Here is a 19,120-nt window from a genome sequence, read left to right as displayed (position 1 = left end):
TGGCTTCAGGGCGTCCCGACGCCACGTTATGGCGCCAGCGTGTGACAGACCCACGCCGCCACCCGCCCTGAGCCCTTTTGACTGCTGTGAGGGTCGGCAGGCTGTCCCGAGCCCCGGCTTCCTCCTCTGCAGTATCGGGAAACGTAGCCCCCCGGGGCTGGTGCCAGGGTGACGGCTGCGCAGGAAGAGAGCACGGCAAACCTGCTCAGGGCGTTTGCGGTTGTGCCGGCTGTTCAGAAACTGAGGGGCAGGCACGGGGTCAGCGGGAAAGCTGGTGGCTGAGGCCCTGTCCCGTCCCCACCCTCTTTCCCCCGCCGCGGAGATGGCCAGCGACTAGATGTGACCAACGGCCTAGACGGCGTTATAATACCCCGCAGAGGCCAGACGGAGTTACCCCGTGGGCTCACTGCGCACGAGAACAGCGGAGGCGGGTCGGGAAAGGGCGGAAAGGGAGGACCAAGCCCCGAGGTGGGAGCGAATGGGACCCGGGCAGCTGCTCAGGCAGATCCTGGCGCAGGGCTAGCAACAGGCCGACCATTGGAAGAGCGGGACAGACTGGTCTGTGATTGGTTCTCGCCACTGCCCGAGATTGGAAGGCGGGCTGTTGTCCCGCCCAGCTCACATCCGGGTGTCTGCCCGGTCCTGGAACCTTCGCGATCCAGGCCTGTAGGAGCCCCCAGTTCTTCAGAGCGCGCGCTCGTGCGTAAGCCCGTGGCGGGAGCGTGGGGGCGAGCACCTGTGGGGCGTGCGCGCGTGTAGGGCCGTGCGGCTGACTCAGAGCGCTCTCGCCCGTGTGCCCGCGCGGAACTGAGGCCTGCAGGGCCCAGGTGTTTGGGCTAGGAGGCGATCCGAGAGAAGCCCGCGGACGGGGCGCCCACGTGGGTTGACGCTGAGGCGGCCCAGAGGCTGGCAGGAAACGGAGCCTGGCGGAAACCCGGGGGCCGGGGCCGGGCGGGGCTCCGTGGATGCGGGCCAGCCGCAGAGCAGAGCCGGGCGGCGCCCTGTGGGGGACAGTGCCTAGGCGCCGGGCCGGCTCCAGGTGAATGCGGGGAAACCCCTCCGCTCCCAACTCCAGGGCCCAGCAGACCATTTGGTACCCCTGGAAATGGTACAGGAGCGGCCTGACCAGTTGTCGCTGGTGCATTTTGGGGGAAGTCGTGAGGGGTGGACCAAGGCTGTTTTTAGGTCCGCCATCCAGGTTCATTTTGGCCCTGTCACCACTAAGCTAAAGAAACCTTTAATCCTCCCTAATGTACTGCGGGGAGCAATTACTACCCCTTTTGATCAGCAGTGGGATGTAGTAGCTATTTGATCTTCGGACAGAATTTAGGGAGATTACATGGAAAGGGACTCCCCCCGAAATGCTTGGGAGTCAGCCATAAACTGCTCATCCTTTATACTGGTTACCTAGCCATTATTCCTTAAGTCTATCTTGTCTCTATTTCTAATGCAGTCTCCTAATTTAGGGCAAGAGAATAGGTTTCACTCTTAGTCTGCCCACCACCCAATCCTCTGCAACCTAGAATTCATCACCAAGAGACCACAACACTACCCAAAGAAAGGTTTTTTAAAACAGCAGGTTCCTAATGGAGAAGGCAAAAACACCTGTAAACCATAATGACATTATACCTCCATCTGGGGAGGCAAGGACTTTCAGAAGGCTTTGATAACAAATCCAATGGAACCCAAAATGAATTTTCCACCAGGCTTTAAGGAACCCACCAGCCATCAAAACCCCATCCCTGGGGCGCCTGGGTGGCACAGCGGTTAAGCGTCTGCCTTCGGCTCAGGGCGTGATCCCGGAGTTATCGGATCGAGCCCCACATCAGGCTCCTCCGCTATGAGCCTACTTCTTCCTCTCCCACTCCCCCTGCTTGTGTTCCCTCTCTCGCTGGCTGTCTCTATCTCTGTCAAATAAATAAAAAATAAAATCTTAAAAAAAAAAAAAAAACAACCATCCCTAAAATCTAGCTTCAGGCTAAGTGAAAAAGAGGTAGAAGGGTTTGATTACCCTTTTAGTCCCTAAGAGTCAGTAAATAGGGGGAACTTGTCCATCGTTGTGGGAAGAGCCAGTTAACACCAAGATTACAACTCGAGATTCTTTCTCCTGATGTAGATTCAATACGAAGGCAGCCTCTGACATGTTTCACCACCTTCCCCAGGCATAGGGGCAGAACTGCTGCAGACCACCAGGACTCACCATATGGGGTGCATGTATTGGCTTGCTAAGTCAAAGCAAGTGAAAACCGGGCACCTATCTAACACTTTCTCCAACCGGGGGGGGGGGGGGACAGACACAGGAGAGGGTTGTGAAGGAGGCAAAAAATCTTAGCTGAGAAGTCTCAAAACATTTGGTTCCCATGCGTGGCAGGCACTCCCTCTAGCCTGTCCTTCAGCTTAGTCCTCAAGGGCTCACGTAACAGGCCCTGGGCTGACTACTGCTTAAGATCACCTGATTCCCGGGAAAGCACCAGCAGAATCCCATTCAATTCACATTCAATTCCACATAAACCACTGAAAAGATTGGATGGAGGGGCAAAGTGTAAGCCTTACCCAAGACAAAAATGTGTCCCAACAGGGATGGGAACAAATCGACACAGGAGGAAACAACTGGACAAACCCAGAACGTGGGACATTCTCTTCAGGCTGTCTCTTGAGGGGCACCTGGCTGGCTCAGTTGGTAAAATGCACGACTCAGAGTTGTAAATTCAAGCCCCACATTGGCTGTAGAGATTACTTACAAATAAAATCTTAAAAAAAAAAAAAGACCATTTCTTGCAGATGGCTGGTTTCTTGAAAAAGTCATTATAAAGAAAAAAGGTGGAAAGAATAGAGGCTAAAGAAACCTAATAATGAAATTATTAGAATGAATTAATTAGAGCTGAGTTGGTGATGGGGAGGGGTAGTTAGAACTATCAAAGGCATTCTGGGGGCAACGTGGGGGAAATCTGAATATGGGCTGACATTAGGGGACTGTCGATTTCCTTAGGTGTGATGATAATGAGGTAATGTGAGAGAATATCCTTATTTTTAAGAGAAATATGAATATCGAGTAAATGTCATTACTTTCAAGGTTCCACAAGATAGAGAAATATAAAGTAAATACAAAATGTTAACAGCCGTACCCATATTTGGTTATCACCGTACCATTCTTTTCAGCTTTTGTGTCTGAAATTTCTCAAATAAAAATGTCGGGGGTAAAATGCCCCCCCCCCCGCCAGCTACCCTTTAAAGAGGGTTAAATCTAATTCAAGAGGTATTTCCTGGGATCACCAAATTTCAATTAATCGTATTTAGGATCACAAAGCAAAACCTTTTATGGACCAAAGGTCACTTACTGCTCAAAAGAAGCAGAAATCCTTCCATCTCAAAGCCAGAGTCTACTCTCTCAAACTGAGCCAGATAAAGAACAGAGAACAGTGGTTACCTCTGGGAAGATGAAATGGGCGGCTGGAAAACAGGCATGGGAGAATGAGTTACTGATAAACCAGGGGTCGCCAAACTACTGGCCAGATGGTGAACACTTTGAAGTTTCATGGGCAACATAGTGTCCCTTCGCACTTTTTTTCCTTTACAACCCTTTCAAGATGTGAAATACATTCTTAGCTCGAAGGCAGTACAAAAACCTGTCTTAGACTGCACTTCTGTGGTTTTAATGTGCCTGCACTACCTAATGAAATATAACCCCCCCAAAACCCACATCATGTTCCCCAAATTCCTAACTTTCCTCTCCCACAAGGGGGATAACTGAGCACCATCTCAGAGTATTACTTAAATTGGGAAATCCTGATCCATTTGTCTTGCCAGGTGTGGCTAGAGCATGATGAACAGGAGATACCAACAAAAGTGACCTGGTACTAAAGACTCTCGCCCCACCCCCTACCGACCACAGGTAACTGGTTCATTAGCGGTTGAGTCTGTGGCCAATCAGATTCAACCATTTATCCTGGTCCATACCAGAACTGGAAAATTCAAACCCGCAGGCTAATTAAGCGAGATGGCAGACCACATTTCAATGTTCTGATTAGGCTGGGTTACCACTTAAATGTCACTCCTAGAATCAGAGAAGTGCTACCCAGCTAGTTTTCAGCAGGTTTTTTTCTCCAGGCTTGCTCTGACAACTGTACACCCAGGAGGAGTAGCTGCCATACTTAGCCACTCAGATCAGCCCGTGTGAGTCAACACGCAGTTTCAGCTGACCAGCACAGGGGCCAATGCATGTGGTAATTACACATAAATAGAGTGGAGGGAAACTACTGGCACCGAACGGCAACTTAATGTGCTACACTGAAAAGTCCCCTGCCGCTGAATCTCACTGGACAGCCATTCCACCCCATCCTCAAAGTTCTTGAAATGGAGAATTCTGCTCTAGGGATGGCCCACGCAGAGTGGATCCAGTCCTTTATAATTGCTCTCCTCCCCCATCACCCACTCTTTAATTGCTTCCCACTACCAGTTAGCTTTACGCCCTGGAGTGCACTGAGGAGGACCTCCATCACTAGTGCCTAACATGGGGTATTGTGTGGTTTCTGAATTAGAACTTTCTTAACTCTTGGGGCGCCTGGGTGGCACAGCGGTTAAGCGTCTGCCTTCGGCTCAGGGCGTGATCCCAGCGTTCTGGGATCGAGCCCCGCATCAGGCTCCTCTGCTGGGAGCCTGCTTCTTCCTCTCCCACTCCCCCTGCTTGTGTTCCCTCTCTCGCTGGCTGTCTGTCAAATAAATAAATAAAATCTTTAAAAAAAAAAAACTTTCTTAACTCTTTAGGGCCATCCATCTCCGCCTACTTATCCTTGTGATGCCAGGTTTTTTTCTTTCCAAATACTTCAATCAAAAAACATCGTAACAGGGGCGCCTGGGTGGCGCAGTCATTAAGCATTTGCCTTCGGCTCAGGGCGTGATCCCGGCGTTCTGGGATCGAGCCCCGCATCAGGCTCTTCTGCTATGAGCCTGCTTCTTCCTCTCCCACTCCCCCTGCTTGTGTTCCCTTTCTCGCTGGCTGTCTCTGTCAAATAAATAAATAAAATCTTAAAAAAAAAAAAAAAACCATCGTAACAGATTGAGTGCAATAGCAGGTACCACAAGTCCAGCTGACCTCTATCAAGAGATCAGCAAAACCGTAAAACAATGCCCCTCTTCCCTTTTTTTGGGGGGGGGGACAGAGGAAGAGAATCCTAAGCAGACCCCAGGCCCAGCATGGAGCCCCCATCGGGCTCACAACCTTGAGATCGTGACCTGAGCTGAAATCAAGAGCTGGGACGTTTAACATACGAAGCCACCCAGGTGCCCCAAAACTTACTTATCTCAACATGTAATGGTTTCTAGTATTTTTAAACAAATGAATATTTTTAATTTCTGGCTTTTGATACACCCCCCCCCCATAAACAAAAGCTCTTAAGACTTGTGTAAAGGGGTCCTGTAAAGTTTGAGAATAACTGCATTAAGGGGAGCTCTTCCAAACTGGATAGAAATGCAGAAACACAGCATTTTATCTTAAGACAAATTTAAGTGTACATGGAAGTACTCTGGGCAAATTCCAGTCAAATTCCAGGCACTCATAAATAATGGGAAGTTAACAGGGAAGAAACAGGAGTGTTACCAGCGGCAACTTCCAGGAGCCACCCTTCTTTCTACCTAGCTTTTGGTGAGCCTGTTACGTGACTGCTCGGATGTTGCCCGCGTGTGTACTGTCCTGTTCGTAAGATGTCGTCTGATGGCTCTCTACCCTCAGTGACTCCCACACTGAAAGAGCTGTCACCACGTGCTGAACGGGGGCTGCCGCTGTTTCTTAGTCTCCTAGCTGAGCAGAGGCAGCCAGGTGTTTGCAGGCAAGGCTCAGGAGGGCCCAGGACTGGGGCTCCGACATCGTGGCAACTTAGGCACATCCGCCGCTTCTAAATCCACAGCTGCGCCCGTGGCGGCGCACTCAGAGTGGTTCTGAGTGACAAATGAGCCAACGTAGGTGAATTCATCCTGTGGCAAAACCTGGTTCCCACAGATCACTATTCCTAAAATGTGAATTCTGATCACTCAAAAAATTAAAAAGCCACCGTCTTTCAACACCCCGCACCCCCCACCCCTTTGCTGGAGCCCACCCAATCTGATGGAGGAAAGCCTTTGCCTTGGCATTCTTCCTGCCTATAGACAAATATCCCTCCCCACAGTGATCAAGGCAGAACACCCCCACACCCAGGGACGCTGACTCATGTGGTGGGCGCGTTCTGACAGCTGCCACCAGCAACAGCACACTACTGAGAGCTCAGGCCACACCAACTGAGGCTGCCAACCATTTCAGAGGGACTAAAGACATAAGACAATTTATTTATGAACATTTTTCAGCGCAAAGAACCACCTCAACTAAGATTTAATGAGATCTCCAACAATCCTGGTGCTTCATTGGGAGACCAAACCAGGCACGTGACCCAGTTTCCATTTAGACCTACACCCCAAAGCTCAGAAGTTTCAGAATTTGCCCGAGGACCAAAAGGAGCCGTAATTCAAACTCACGTCTGTGCTTCTCACAAATCTTACCCCCCAAAAGGCCTTTAGAGATCTACCTGAACATGCGCATTCGGGAGGAGAAACAATGGAGGCCCAAAAAAGTGCAATGATTTTTCAAGGTCTGTAAACCCAGGTCTGATTCCCAGCTATGGGCACTTCCCAAGACAGTATTGTCCCTTGCCCCCAGTCCAACCAACCCTTGGAAAGCAAAGGGAAATTAAAGTCATTTAAATAAAACTAAGTAGCACTGACATCAGATCTGTAAGTTTATTTGCTCAATGTACGACAGCTACATAATGACTCACATTCATGATATTCCATCACTGAGGAAAACTGCTAAGAATGGTCCGTGTGTGAAATAATTCCTTAGAGAAACACGGAGTTGGAAAAATAATCACTGATTAGACCTTAAAAATAGTTCACTGCATAACATGACAAAAAGCACAAAGGCTCATTCAGAGAACATAGTCGTTGTTCTCCTACACTGTAATAGTTATAATTTCACCATGACAAACACCAGACATTAAGATTAAGCTAACACTGGTGTTTCTTTTGCTCCCCCCCCTTTAAAAACAAAATATATAACTGCATGTCACTATAGCAACATCCAAAACAGATCAATTTGTTACGATCACTATTTGGTAGAGCAAACTGTACCCCCAAAAGGAAAAATTAAATTAAAAAAACTTTAAAAAATTTGAAGACTTAATTTTTTTTTGTCATAGGAATACATAACACCTACAGTATAAGTTAATAAATTTCAAGCTACTGTATAGAAATACAACACTAGCATGCACAATATTGTATCAATAGAGTAATGGAGGAGTAATCATTTCACTGGAGAGACAGTATCAGAGGCAAGTGCATTTCTTTAAAAATAAAGAAAAGAAAAGAAACCATTCAAGCTGCTTAAATATCAAGTCTCCCGTTCCCTCTTCATTTTTAGCCCTCAGGTATAATTGTATCTTGCATTATTCTAAAAAGCAGCCAGAGCCAAAGCTGAAATTTAAAAGAAAAAATCGGTTTTGTAATTCCAGTAAATCATTTCCAAAGGCTACAAGGAAGGACACAACACTGCTCACTGGACATGAAGATAAGTTAAGGAAAGCCCCACCTACCCCCCTCCCCCCCCAATCATTTCCCATCCATGGCATTGACTTTAGGCCCCGGTGATGGCACAAAAGCTGTACAGAGCTCTCTTCTAGTTCTGCTAGGGTTCAGTTAATTGGGACTTTTGCTCTAGCGTATGGAGGGAACCTTCTAAGGAAAGTCACGCTGGGTAAACTGTGCCATGCTACAGGGCGTCATCGCTCTATTCCTCACTGTCACCTGGATCCTGTCAAACATATTCATTTCCCAACTGTAAGTTCAACTTTGGTGAACAGCAAAAGCAACTGTCAGTGTTTCCTCAATTATTACTCATACCTCTCCTTGACTAAATAAACCAAAGGAACAGACAAAACAAGTCTGGTGTCATTACCTAGATCTCGGGAGTTCACACCGTTTCTGATCTTGTAAAAAAGGCTGAACACACACTCAACAGGTCATGTTTTCAGACAGATTTTTCCAAAATGAGAATGAAGGACCTAAGGCTAACTGAGAACAGATTTGTGGAAACAGCAATGTAGTTTCCTTCGATTCCAGAGCGTGCGTCGACTACGCAAGAGAGAAAGAACTCTCCCGCTTCGAAGCTTTCATTAAAAAGAAAAAAAATATATATGTAGAAAAAGTCTTGGTCAAATAGGAGTGATTTATTATCTGATAATGACTCTAGTTCATCTTCCTACAACAACTGCTTGGGGAAGGAGTGTTTTCGGGGAGGAAAAACGGACATGCTTACGAGGCTCCCGAAATTGGACAGGATGCTTATGAATAGAAGAGCTCTTCCTTTTGGATTTTTCTACCAGTAAGCTTCTAGCACCTGAATTTCCACACACTGCACCACAAACTTCCTCAAGATGACTGCCCAGCTTCTCCAGCTCAACAGTGTCTCCACCCTCCCGAGAGCCACTAGCAGAAGGTCCAGTGGGGAACACTCAAGTGAAGAGTGATGGCAGCGTGATCCCTGAGGAAGGAGCTGTGGCAGCTTAAAAATCAGGAGTTCTCTGAAAATATCAACACAATAAATGACATACAGACCTGAATTTTCTCTATTTTTGTGGTGTTTAACATTTCTATTAAAGTGATTATTTTTGTGGTGGATTTGAGTTAAGAGGAAAGAAGGACAAAAATCCCACAGCCACCTGCCAAGCACCTATTAACCAAAACCTAAAGTAGCTGTGATTCTCCTCAGGCAAGCCTTTTGGCCTAGGAGACAGCGAACAGCAAAACCAACCTGGATAAGGCTGACTAAGGATGTAAAGCCAAAATAACTAGCAAAGAAAAATACACAATCAATGGCTTGATGTTACATATGGCTGTAATGTAGAAATACTGTAAACTGCAATTTAGTGTTAATACTGTCAGCTAATCCGAGACTTCGGGAATACTGGCAAGGCCTAAACCATAAGGATAAATACACCTTATGGTTCCAAGTCTGTCAGTTTGGGATTTAAACTAGTCCATGGCTGGTCGAGTACACCCTGAAAAAAAATGCACAGCTAAAACAGATGAGATAGAAAGTACCCAAAACGTAAGACAAGAGCGTATGTACATACAAATCCTTACTGGAACCACAGAACTTACTGAATGAGGGCCATCCCGTTTCAGTTTTCTTTTCGTCTTAAAACCCTATTCTCTAGCAATAAGTTAGATTAAAGACAGACAGCTCCACCTGCACTCATCTACAGAACAGTCCATACGCCAGTGTGAGGCTGCTATTCCAATACCAGCACAGCTAGCCTGACTTTCCACTAGTGGTATTTTGGCAAAAATGTCAAAGAGGCGATCAAAGACAGGACAGGTCGTGGGCTTCTCCCTAGGAAGGTCGTCCCTCCCTTTCCCTCCCCCACCCGACCCCCAGCTCATGGGAAAAAATAAAGACTGCAGTAGTAGCATCAGCGGGCGCTGCCAGTCCACCTGGGGGCCTTAATTGTTGCCTTCGCCGCCGTCGTCGTCTTGCTGATCGCTTGTCCAGAGCGTTAGGTTGTCGCGGAGGAGCTGCATGATGAGAGTGGAGTCCTTGTAGGAGTCCTCATTCAGAGTGTCGAGCTCGGCGATGGCGTCATCGAAGGCGGTCTTGGCCAAGTGGCAGGCTTGCTCCGGGGCATTCTGGATCTCGTAGTAGAAAACGGAGTAGTTAAGAGCCAGGCCTAATCTAATGGGGTGAGTAGGCTGCATATGCTCCTTGCTGATCTCATGGGCTTCGCTATAGGCCTTCTCAGAGGACTCCACGACAGTCGCCCGCTTCTCTCCAGTGGCGACTTCAGCCAGGTAGCGATAATAGTCCCCTTTCATCTTCAGGTAAAACACTTTGCTCTCGTACTGGGTCTCACTGCAATTCTTGATCAGGTAGTTATCCAGCAGGCTCAGCACATCCTGACATACCGCTTCCAGCTCCTTCTCAATTTTTTCACGGTAAGCACGGACCATCTCAATCTTCTTCTCGTTGCCATCTGCAGATGTCTTCTGCTCAATGCTACTAATGACCCTCCAGGAGGAACGGCGTGCCCCAACCACATTCTTGTAGGCCACAGACAGGAGGTTTCTCTCTTCATTGGACAGTGGCTCATTCAGCTCTGTCACCTATGAGGAGAGAAGGAATAGTAGTTATGGTCCGGATGATGTCGCTTGGGTTGATCACATCTTTATGCCACTACAACACTAACAGATTCACAGCTGACTAAAGCAAGGGACAGAAAGAGCGGCGAGACTGTGTAGGTGTGCGGAAGGGGGACAGAGGCGGAACGAACGACAAAGAAGGAAAACACTGCAGCGGGATAGGTGGTGCCTGAACCCCTGCTTCCTCCCTAGAAGAGGACACATGCTTTCCATACAGCTGTTCCACTGAGGATCTATCAAGTTGAGTTCTTGGATGACAAACCAAATTCTGATCTAAATTGCAACAGGTCAATAGTTCTCTCCTGTAACCTTATGTACATACCAATCCTGGGGATTTTAGGCCCAGATGGCTGTTATATACCTCAACAGTATTTCTGGCAATCAGACTGACGCTTTCCTTCTAACCTTGTCCTGTCTACTCAGTTCCATCGCTCTTCAGTGAGAATGTTCTGAAGTCATAGTCAAGTTGCCTTCTGAGAAAGGAGGTGGCACTTCTGCTCTTGGGTTAAGACTATATGAATTCCAAACCTCAGGAAGGGAAATCAAAACGAGGGGCACAGAACTGAGTCTGAACGCTGAGATAAGTTATCAACTGTGAGAACGCATTTGTTGCGGGCTGAACACGATCCGCAATACAAAAGAATGGAAAGCCGAGCAAGGTACTTCTAAGCTGAAGTGGCCAACAGCAATTAATGCTTCTTACAATATGGGCATTTCTAAGTTTCGGTCTTCATCATCCTAACGATTAATCACCCCGAGGAAACGAAAGCAATGTCACACCAATGATCTATATTTTTAGGACTACCAAACAACTGCTTATAACAAAAAAAATTAAATTGAGTCAATAACACTACATTCACTTAATATTTCAGAGCCATATACCACTGTCTGACTACCACAGAAAACAGAAACTTTTACAAGGAGGATAGAGCTCATATTTTTTATTCCTAATTGGAGAGCACATTTTTTGTCTGGCTACTGTATCTAAACTGGTGTACCCTAAGTCAGTGGCTAAGCCACAACATCAAAAACCCCACTATTTCAGAAGGACTACATACTTCTCTCGCCTTGCCCTCTCCTACCCGTGGCTCCAGTCATAACATGTTAAGTGCAACAAAAACTTCATACTTCATACTTCTGCCCTTTGTTCTTCTCTCCCTGTCTGGAACACTTACACAACTGTCAAGAACCAACTTAACAGTTAATATTCACGTCCTCTATGAAATCGTCCCCATCTCTCCTTCCACCCCATGAAAACCGGCCACTCTCTTGAATCCCCACTGATCCCTGTGTGGATCAACCATACCACCTATGTAACATCTGTATTACTTACAGATGTGAAGGGCGGACGGGGAGACATGATTCAAAGTGAAAAACCAAAACTATTTGGGGGGGGGTTGGGATACCAAGAGATTTTTTTCTACATGTGAATCATTCACATTTAGTATGTATCGCACTTTCATAAACCAGGAGGTGGGGAGGGTTATGCTTAGTGCAACTGGTTGTGTAAATTAAACGGTATCTCTCAGGAGATAATTAAATCAGAACGTAAACCAAATCATACTTATTAGTTCACTGCAAGCAATTCATTCTTTGGAAGAATTAATCATGCTTTGCTCACTAATTCCCACGGTATCTAACAAATGATATATACTCAAATATTTCTTTTTTTAAAAGATTTTATTTATTTGAGAGAGCAGAGAGAGAACAAAAGCATGGACAAGTGGGAGGAGGGGCAGAGGGAAAAGCAGAGGCCCCGCTGAGCAGGGAGCCTGGATGTGGGGTGGGGATCAATCCCAGGATCATGATGACCTGAGCCAAAGGCAGACGCTTAACCAACTGAGCCACCCAGGTGCCCTATACTCAAAATATTTCTTATACTGCTTAGCAGCTTTTCTTATGTTACCTTTTTACTATGCATTTTTGATTCTCCCATTACACTAAAGGACAAGACCTCTACCAGACATGGCCTTCTTGTGAAACAGACGGTAGAGCTGGGAAGACAAGGTTTCTTTAATACTGGACTTCAGGGCAGAAGGAAACCAGGACAGAGGTGCTTTCTGTTCTATGACCCCAGACCCCCATTCCTCTGTGGAAACACCACTTCTCCGGAATAAGGCAGCTCATATCATCTCACATCCAATTCTTTTTTTTCTCCTCACATTCAATTCTTTACATATTCTAGGCTTTGGAGACCCTCTGCTCAACCCACAGACCACGCCTGTCACTCCTGCTGATTTCTGATGTGTATTCAGCTAATCCAGAAGACCGGTTTTTGCAGTCCCACCATTTACTAAGAGACCTTGGGAGCAAACATTTCATCTCTCTGGACCTCGATTTTCTTCTTTGTTAAGCTTAGATTCCCTCCTCTTTCATAAAATTATTAAAGAGTGTATCAAAGATAAAAGTGCTCATGACCCAGTAAAGTGACAGAGAGACGTGAGCAATTAATTTTGAGAATACCTTGAATAATTTTCCATTTTATTCTCAGCCTAAGAAGCCTCTAAATTTCTTACATAACCATCTGCTAGCTTATATCCCTGTATCAAGTATCGCATCTCCATTTCATCCTGGTTTCTCTTCTAAGTTGAAATCTCCTTAGCTACCTTATGTCACTTCCTTTCCATAAACTTTAGCATCATATAGCCTGAAAAAACTCCCCAGACTGGCTTTCAAACAAGCTGAGGCCTTTGTAAGCCTCAGGCACGCATACCATAGGGCTCCAGCCTATATTCACTGAATACCAAAGGCTGGCTGCAACCTGATCACTGTCTCCAACGCAAAGAGAAGCCAGAGTGCCTGAGGCCATTGAGATCGTGTTCTGGCCTTTCCCCTAAATCATGCTGTCCTTATTTCCAGAGCCAGCAACTATTTAAAGCTCAAATGACCTCACCAGTACCCTATACTGCTGGGTCTCCTCCTGCTGCTGCAAATCAAGTATGGCTGCAGAGCCCAAAGGTAGCATTGTGTGCTTATGTCAAGTCTGCATAGTTGCCTCAAACAGAAAACATGGAGATTATGAAGTGGCCGTATCACCTTTAGATACAGTAAACTCGACCACATTTGGAACATGCCCAGATGTTCTCTGCCACTGAAAAACTAAGTTAGAGGGGAAAACCTTTAACTCTTGAGAAGTCTGCTCAAAGGAAAGTTTCTCCAAAAACCTTCAACCAGAATTTCAAAAACTCCTTAAGATCAAAAGGACTTGTGTGAGAATGAATCTGTGATTTTTACATTAAAACACAGATCCCAACCCCACTAGTTTTAAAAGTCAAAAGATGGGGCACCGGGGAGGCTCAGGTCATGATCTCCCCAGGTCCTGGGATAGAACCCCATATCAGACTCCCAGCTCAGTGGATTCTCCCTCCCCACCCTGCTTGTGCTGTCTCTCTCTCTCAAATGAATAAATAAAATTAAAAAAATATATATGTAAAGTTAAGAGATAACTTTTTATAAGGAAAAAAATTATGCTCATAGTGTCCAAAAAAAGGTTTAACCAAGATAGAATGAGAATTCAATGTGGGAAGATGAGATATATGTATCATCTGGGAAGGAAGGTAATTATTTTTCCAAACAGTCACTGAATTGTTTCTAAGAATGCAACACTTGTAAATACGGTCCCCAAAATATACTGTCACGGCTGTTGTAAAGTGCAGAAAGTCTGTATCCTCTGGCATGTCACATGTTCTGCTTAAAAACAAAATTAAGGTTTCTCTCTTCTCAACGACTAGGATACTAGCCCAAGTTCAAATTTCTTTTAGTGAGTTAAAGATAAACAGATGAGTAAAAAGACCCCAAGAATCTGTTATTCTCAGATAGTTAAAAGACAGTTTAAGAACTGGAACTCCCCAAATCCCAGTCGCTAAGGAATCAGATTATTAATTAGCGTCAACTGTTCTCCCCTAAGAGTTGATGCAGAGATTTTCAATGGAAGATTAGCAACCCTGGAGAATCTTGGAAAGCTATTTAGACGACTTTCTGACCCCAACACTTAGAGCACACAGTCTTTTACAATTTCCTCAACTTAACTATCAAGAACCTTAAATTGTAATGAATGCAACTTCATATAAGAAAAAACTCGCATCAGGCTTATTTTATTTAAAATCTATTTCTATCTTGCTGGGGCGCCTGGGTAGTGCAGTCGTTAAGCGTCTGCCTTCAGCTCAGGGCGTGATACCGGCGTTCCGGGATCGAGTCCCACATTGGGCTCCTCCGCTGGGGGCCTGCTTCTTCCTCTCCCACTCCCCTGCTGTGTTCCCTCTCTCGCTGGCTGTCACATAAATAAATAAAATCTTTAAAAAAAAAATCTATTTCTATCTTGCAAAAGCTTGTGTAGAAATTACAAAATAATGGGCGCCTGGGTGGCTCAGTTGGTTAAGTGTCTGCCTTTGGCTCAGCGCATGCTCTGGGGGTCCTGGGATCCAGCCCAGCTTCCCCCCTCCCCCGCCAACCTGTGCGGGCGCACACGCGCTTCTCTCTGCACGCTACTAAATAAAATCCTTTTTAAAAAAATTACGAAATAAGAGTTACAGTGGTGAACATCAGACACACCGATTTAAGGAAGCTGAAAGTCTCCACAAAGAACTGGGTTCACGTCCAAAAAATAAGAAGGGATGAACAGGCAATTTTGAAAGGATTTTTAGGGTGGTGAAACTATTCCATATGATACTCTTAATGATGCATATGTGTCATTACACACTTGTCAAAATCCACAGAATGTACACCACAAGTGAACCCTAATGTAAACCATGGACTTTGGCTGATAATGATGTGTCACTGTAGGTCTCAGGCCACTATTATAACAAACCACTGAGATGCTGATAGTGGGGGATGCTGTGCATGGGGGTGGTGGTGGCTGTGGGCAGGGGGTATACGGGAACTCTGGCTTTCCACTCAATTTCACTGTGAACCTAAAACTGCTCTAAAAAAATAGTCTCTTAAAAGATGAAAAAAGGGGGCTAGTGGACACCAGGTAGAACATTTGGCCCCATCTTGCATTTTTTTGTGCGCCTAGGTTTGGAGTGCTAATCATCCGAAGTGCCAGGAGGACATGAAAAAGACAAATGCAGTGATTGCTATATGTGAACACCCTATACCAAAAACAGAAAAAGATGACAAGGTGCAGGATGGGCATCAGTGCCCACGTAATGGACACAGGCTCTATATACTGTACAGGCAGAGGAATAAACCACCAGAAATAAATGTGACGTTGTGCTTGAATATATAAATTACATATTCTAGAGATGACCGACCTAGGAAACAACTACAAAAATTTTACAAAATAATCTGAAGCTATGTCTTGCCTATCTGAGTAAAATGGCTTAAACCTGAATTATGGTCTGTGCAGAAGAGTTAATACAACAGGCTTGAGGATACTAACTTTAGAAAAGTCTGCTTGCAAAGTTGACCCTTGGCTGGCCTCTGGAAACTTGAATTTTGGAAGGGTTCCCACCATTCCCAGATAAGAATGACTCCCTGCCCCTAAACTGTTTGTGCAAACAATGTGGTTTACGGTAAACACCTGTTTTCCTTCCAGGAGTCTTAAATTTTGGTATGTGCCAAGCAGAAAGTACCAATGTGACCAGCCTCAGTAAAACCCTCAGGCACCAAATCTCTTACGAAACTCCCTGGCAGACACCATTTCACACACACAGCCTACGTGGGAGCCCCCAAGAGAGGATTCTTGAAAGCCTGCACCTGGTTTCCTCCCATCTTTGCCCAAGCACCTTTTTCCTTTGTTGATTTAGCTCTGTACCCCTTCACTGTAATCACAGCCCTGAGTACTATATGCTGAGTCCTAGCACATCATCGACCCTTGGGGTAGTCTTGAGGACCCCGCCCATACATTCATTCTAGAAAACTTGATATAACATGTCCCGTAAGGTCTGATGACAAGGAAAATATACTGAGAAGCACTCATCAGATAATTCACCAGCCATTTGCTGAGCATCTAGCATGTGTCATATACCACCTCTCTCTGAAAGTGAGACATCCTCAAGGTGCTGCTCCCTTAGGAGGAAGCACAAACTTATTCACTTTATTCTTAGGGTAGCACTCTGCAAAGTTTAGAGGAAATTTTAATGAGAAAATGACAACATTAGGGGCACCTGGTGGCTCAATCGGTTAAGCGTCTGCTTTCAGCTCAGGTCATGATCCTGGAGTCCTGGGATCAAGCCCGGCGTTGGGCTCCCTGCTCAGTGGGGAGTCTGCTTCTCCCTCTCCCTCTGCTTGTGCTCTCTCTGGCTGGCTATCTCTCTCTCAAATAAATAAATAAAATCTTAAAAAAAAAAAACACATTAGCTGAGTTTTTTAAAAACCCAGCAGCAGGGGCACTTGCGTTGCTCAGTCGGTTAGGTGTCTGCCTTCAGCTCAGGTCATGATGCCAGAGTCCTACATGATCCCAGGGTCCTCCTGGGATGGAGCCCCACACGAGGCTCCCCGCTCAGCGGGAAGTCTGCTTCTGTCCCTCTCCCCACCTCCCTGCTTGTGCTCTTTGCTCTCTCTCGTGCTTGCTCTCTTCCTCTCAAATAAATACATAAAATATTAAAAAACAAACAAAAAACCCAGCAGCAATCACCTTGGATAAAAACTGTGCAGAAGGGAACCTTTCAGGAAGAGGAGCATCCTAGGAGTCCTGTAACTTCATATTCATCAGGGCCAAGTTCAAGGTCTCACAGGTGACAGAGGAGCTGGTCAAGTACCAGGGCTTTTCGAACACGCACAAAGTCCTGTGTTTGTTTCACAACTTCTCTACGAGGTGGACATCACACTTACTTACAAGTGTGATGCAGACAAATGAAAGGACTTTTCCCCCCAAATCACACCACGGACGACACACTGCAGAGATGGGACACAAACGTGGGCCCTCTGGCTTCAAAGCCTGTGTTCTTTCTCCCATCCTGAGTCTCTCACGATAGGAACATGACCAACACATCACAGATAAAGGGCTAACTTCTCTAATACACAGGCCTCCTAAAAAGAATTTCGGACCAACCGGTAACAGAAAAAGGAATAAAAGGAATGGACAGTTGAAAGAAAAGGGAAAAACACAGGTAGAGCACCCAATCTCATCCACTATGAATGTTCGTTCTTCTCCAATCTGACTGGCAATACCTAAAGTCTACGACTCGCTGTGAAGGTGATGGTGTGTGTCAACAGCGCTCTCATCCACGGTGGAAACTATAAACTGGTACAAACTTTGTGAAGGGCAAACTGGAAAGGACTAACAAAATTACAAATATTCAACAACCTTTTGACTCTGCAATGTCCACCCCTCCCCCTGTTTTTAAAAGTAAGCCCTAAACCCAACATGGGGCTTGAACTCACAACCCTAAGATCAAGAGTCACACGCTGCTCGGACTGAGCCAGTCCAGCGCCCCTCCGCGATTCCCTTTCTAGAAACTGATTCACTGAATTATTGCTAACACCTCAAGTCTGGAATCACCTAAATGGTTTTCAGTAAGAAACATGTTAGGGCACCTGGGTGGCTTAGTCAGTTAAGCGTCTGCCTTTGGCTCAGGCCATGATCCCAGGGTCCTGGGAGCAAACCCCACGGCAGGCTCCCTGCTCAGTCGGGAGCCTGCTTCTCCTTCTCCCGCTCCCTCTGCTTGTGCTCTCTCTCTATCAAATAAATACATACAATCTTTTATTTAAAAAAAAAAAGAAACTAATTAAGATTAGGACACATCCACACTGTGGAATAGATAGCCATTCAAAAAGTATCTGTGTCTTCTCAGTGTTATTTCTAGAAAAGTCTGAAAACAGAGTAACTGGGAAGCAGTCAAGATTGAGACGAATTAATTTTGACCTGTTACAGTACCAATTCAAACAAGCCCACTCCATAATTCACCCTGATAATTGTACCTACAATTAAAATTTAAAACCAATTCTGAGAACCAAGTTTTCAAAAAAAGAAAAAAAAAAAAAGCCCAAAGGCAGTAATTTTATATAAACAAGTTTACTGATGTAAATAATTAACTCAAACCCACATCTGTTGCTTGTGCTCACTACCCCACCCCAAGAATGTCTCTTTTTCACTTATTTTAATTGTATAAAAATCTTTCACGGATCAGGGCCAGTGTACAGAATATATACTAAAGATTTCAGCCCTGTCCTATTAAACCAATTACTAATTCATATATTTTCCCAGTTGCTTCCCTNNNNACATACTCTTATGGTTCCCAAGCATCACCTTCTTTCCTGTGGTTATCGTCCCTATACCTGTAATCACATCTTACCGCACGCACATGGGCAATGTTACTAATGCTCATCATGAGCACCTTTATTTTGTTTTGAATTTAGGGGAGTACTTTCAGCATTTCCTTCTTAAATACGGACTCTTGGTTTAAAAGATTTCTCTAGGGGCACCTGGATGGCTCAGTCAGTTGAGTGTCTGTCTTGGGCTCGGGTCACGGTCCCAGGATCCACGGTCCCAGGACTGAGCCCTGATTTTGGCTCCCTGCACAGCGGGGAGACTGCTTCTCTCCCCCCCCCCACCCCCGGCCTGTGCTCTCTCTCAAATAAATAAATAAAATCTTTTAAAAAATAATGAAAGATTTCTCTTTCATGCTAAGAAAGAATCCATCTATTCCATATTTTTCTAAGTCACTTTTGTCATATCAGAAATGGGTCCTTTACCAAACTGTAATTCCTCTTTTAGCCCTCCATAACCCTTTATGATTTAGAATTGTTACTTCCATTTTAAAGTTAAGAAAATTAAGGCTCAGGGGCGCCTGGGTGGCTCAGTCGCTGGGCGTCTCCCTTCAGCTCAGGACATGATCCCAGGGTCCTGGGATTGAGCCCTGATTTTGGCTCCCTGCTCTGCTGGGAGCCTGCTTCTTCCTCTCCCACTCCTCCTGCTTGTGTTCCCTCTCTCGCTGTCAAATAAATAAATAAAATCTTA

At 45.6% G+C, this 19,120-nt stretch overlaps 1 protein-coding gene across 1 annotated transcript in view; it reads right to left on the bottom strand.

Moving 5' to 3' along the window:
* Nucleotides 1–6,751: 6,751 nt before the first annotated feature.
* The window catches only part of YWHAG (tyrosine 3-monooxygenase/tryptophan 5-monooxygenase activation protein gamma), a 26,549-nt gene continuing 14,180 nt past the window's right edge, over nucleotides 6,752–19,120 (bottom strand). Inside the window, exon 2 of the mRNA XM_040634906.1 lies at nucleotides 6,752–10,182. Within this exon, the coding sequence (XP_040490840.1) occupies nucleotides 9,526–10,182 (657 nt within the window). The 3' untranslated portion in view covers nucleotides 6,752–9,525. The remainder of the gene's footprint in view (nucleotides 10,183–19,120) is intronic.

This window comes from Ursus maritimus, unplaced genomic scaffold (genome assembly GCF_017311325.1).
Source record: "Ursus maritimus isolate PB19 unplaced genomic scaffold, ASM1731132v1 scaffold_2, whole genome shotgun sequence".
NCBI lineage: Eukaryota > Metazoa > Chordata > Mammalia > Carnivora > Ursidae > Ursus > Ursus maritimus.
Note: the sequence above shows the minus strand (reverse complement) of the source record. Positions and strands in the feature narration are given on the sequence as shown.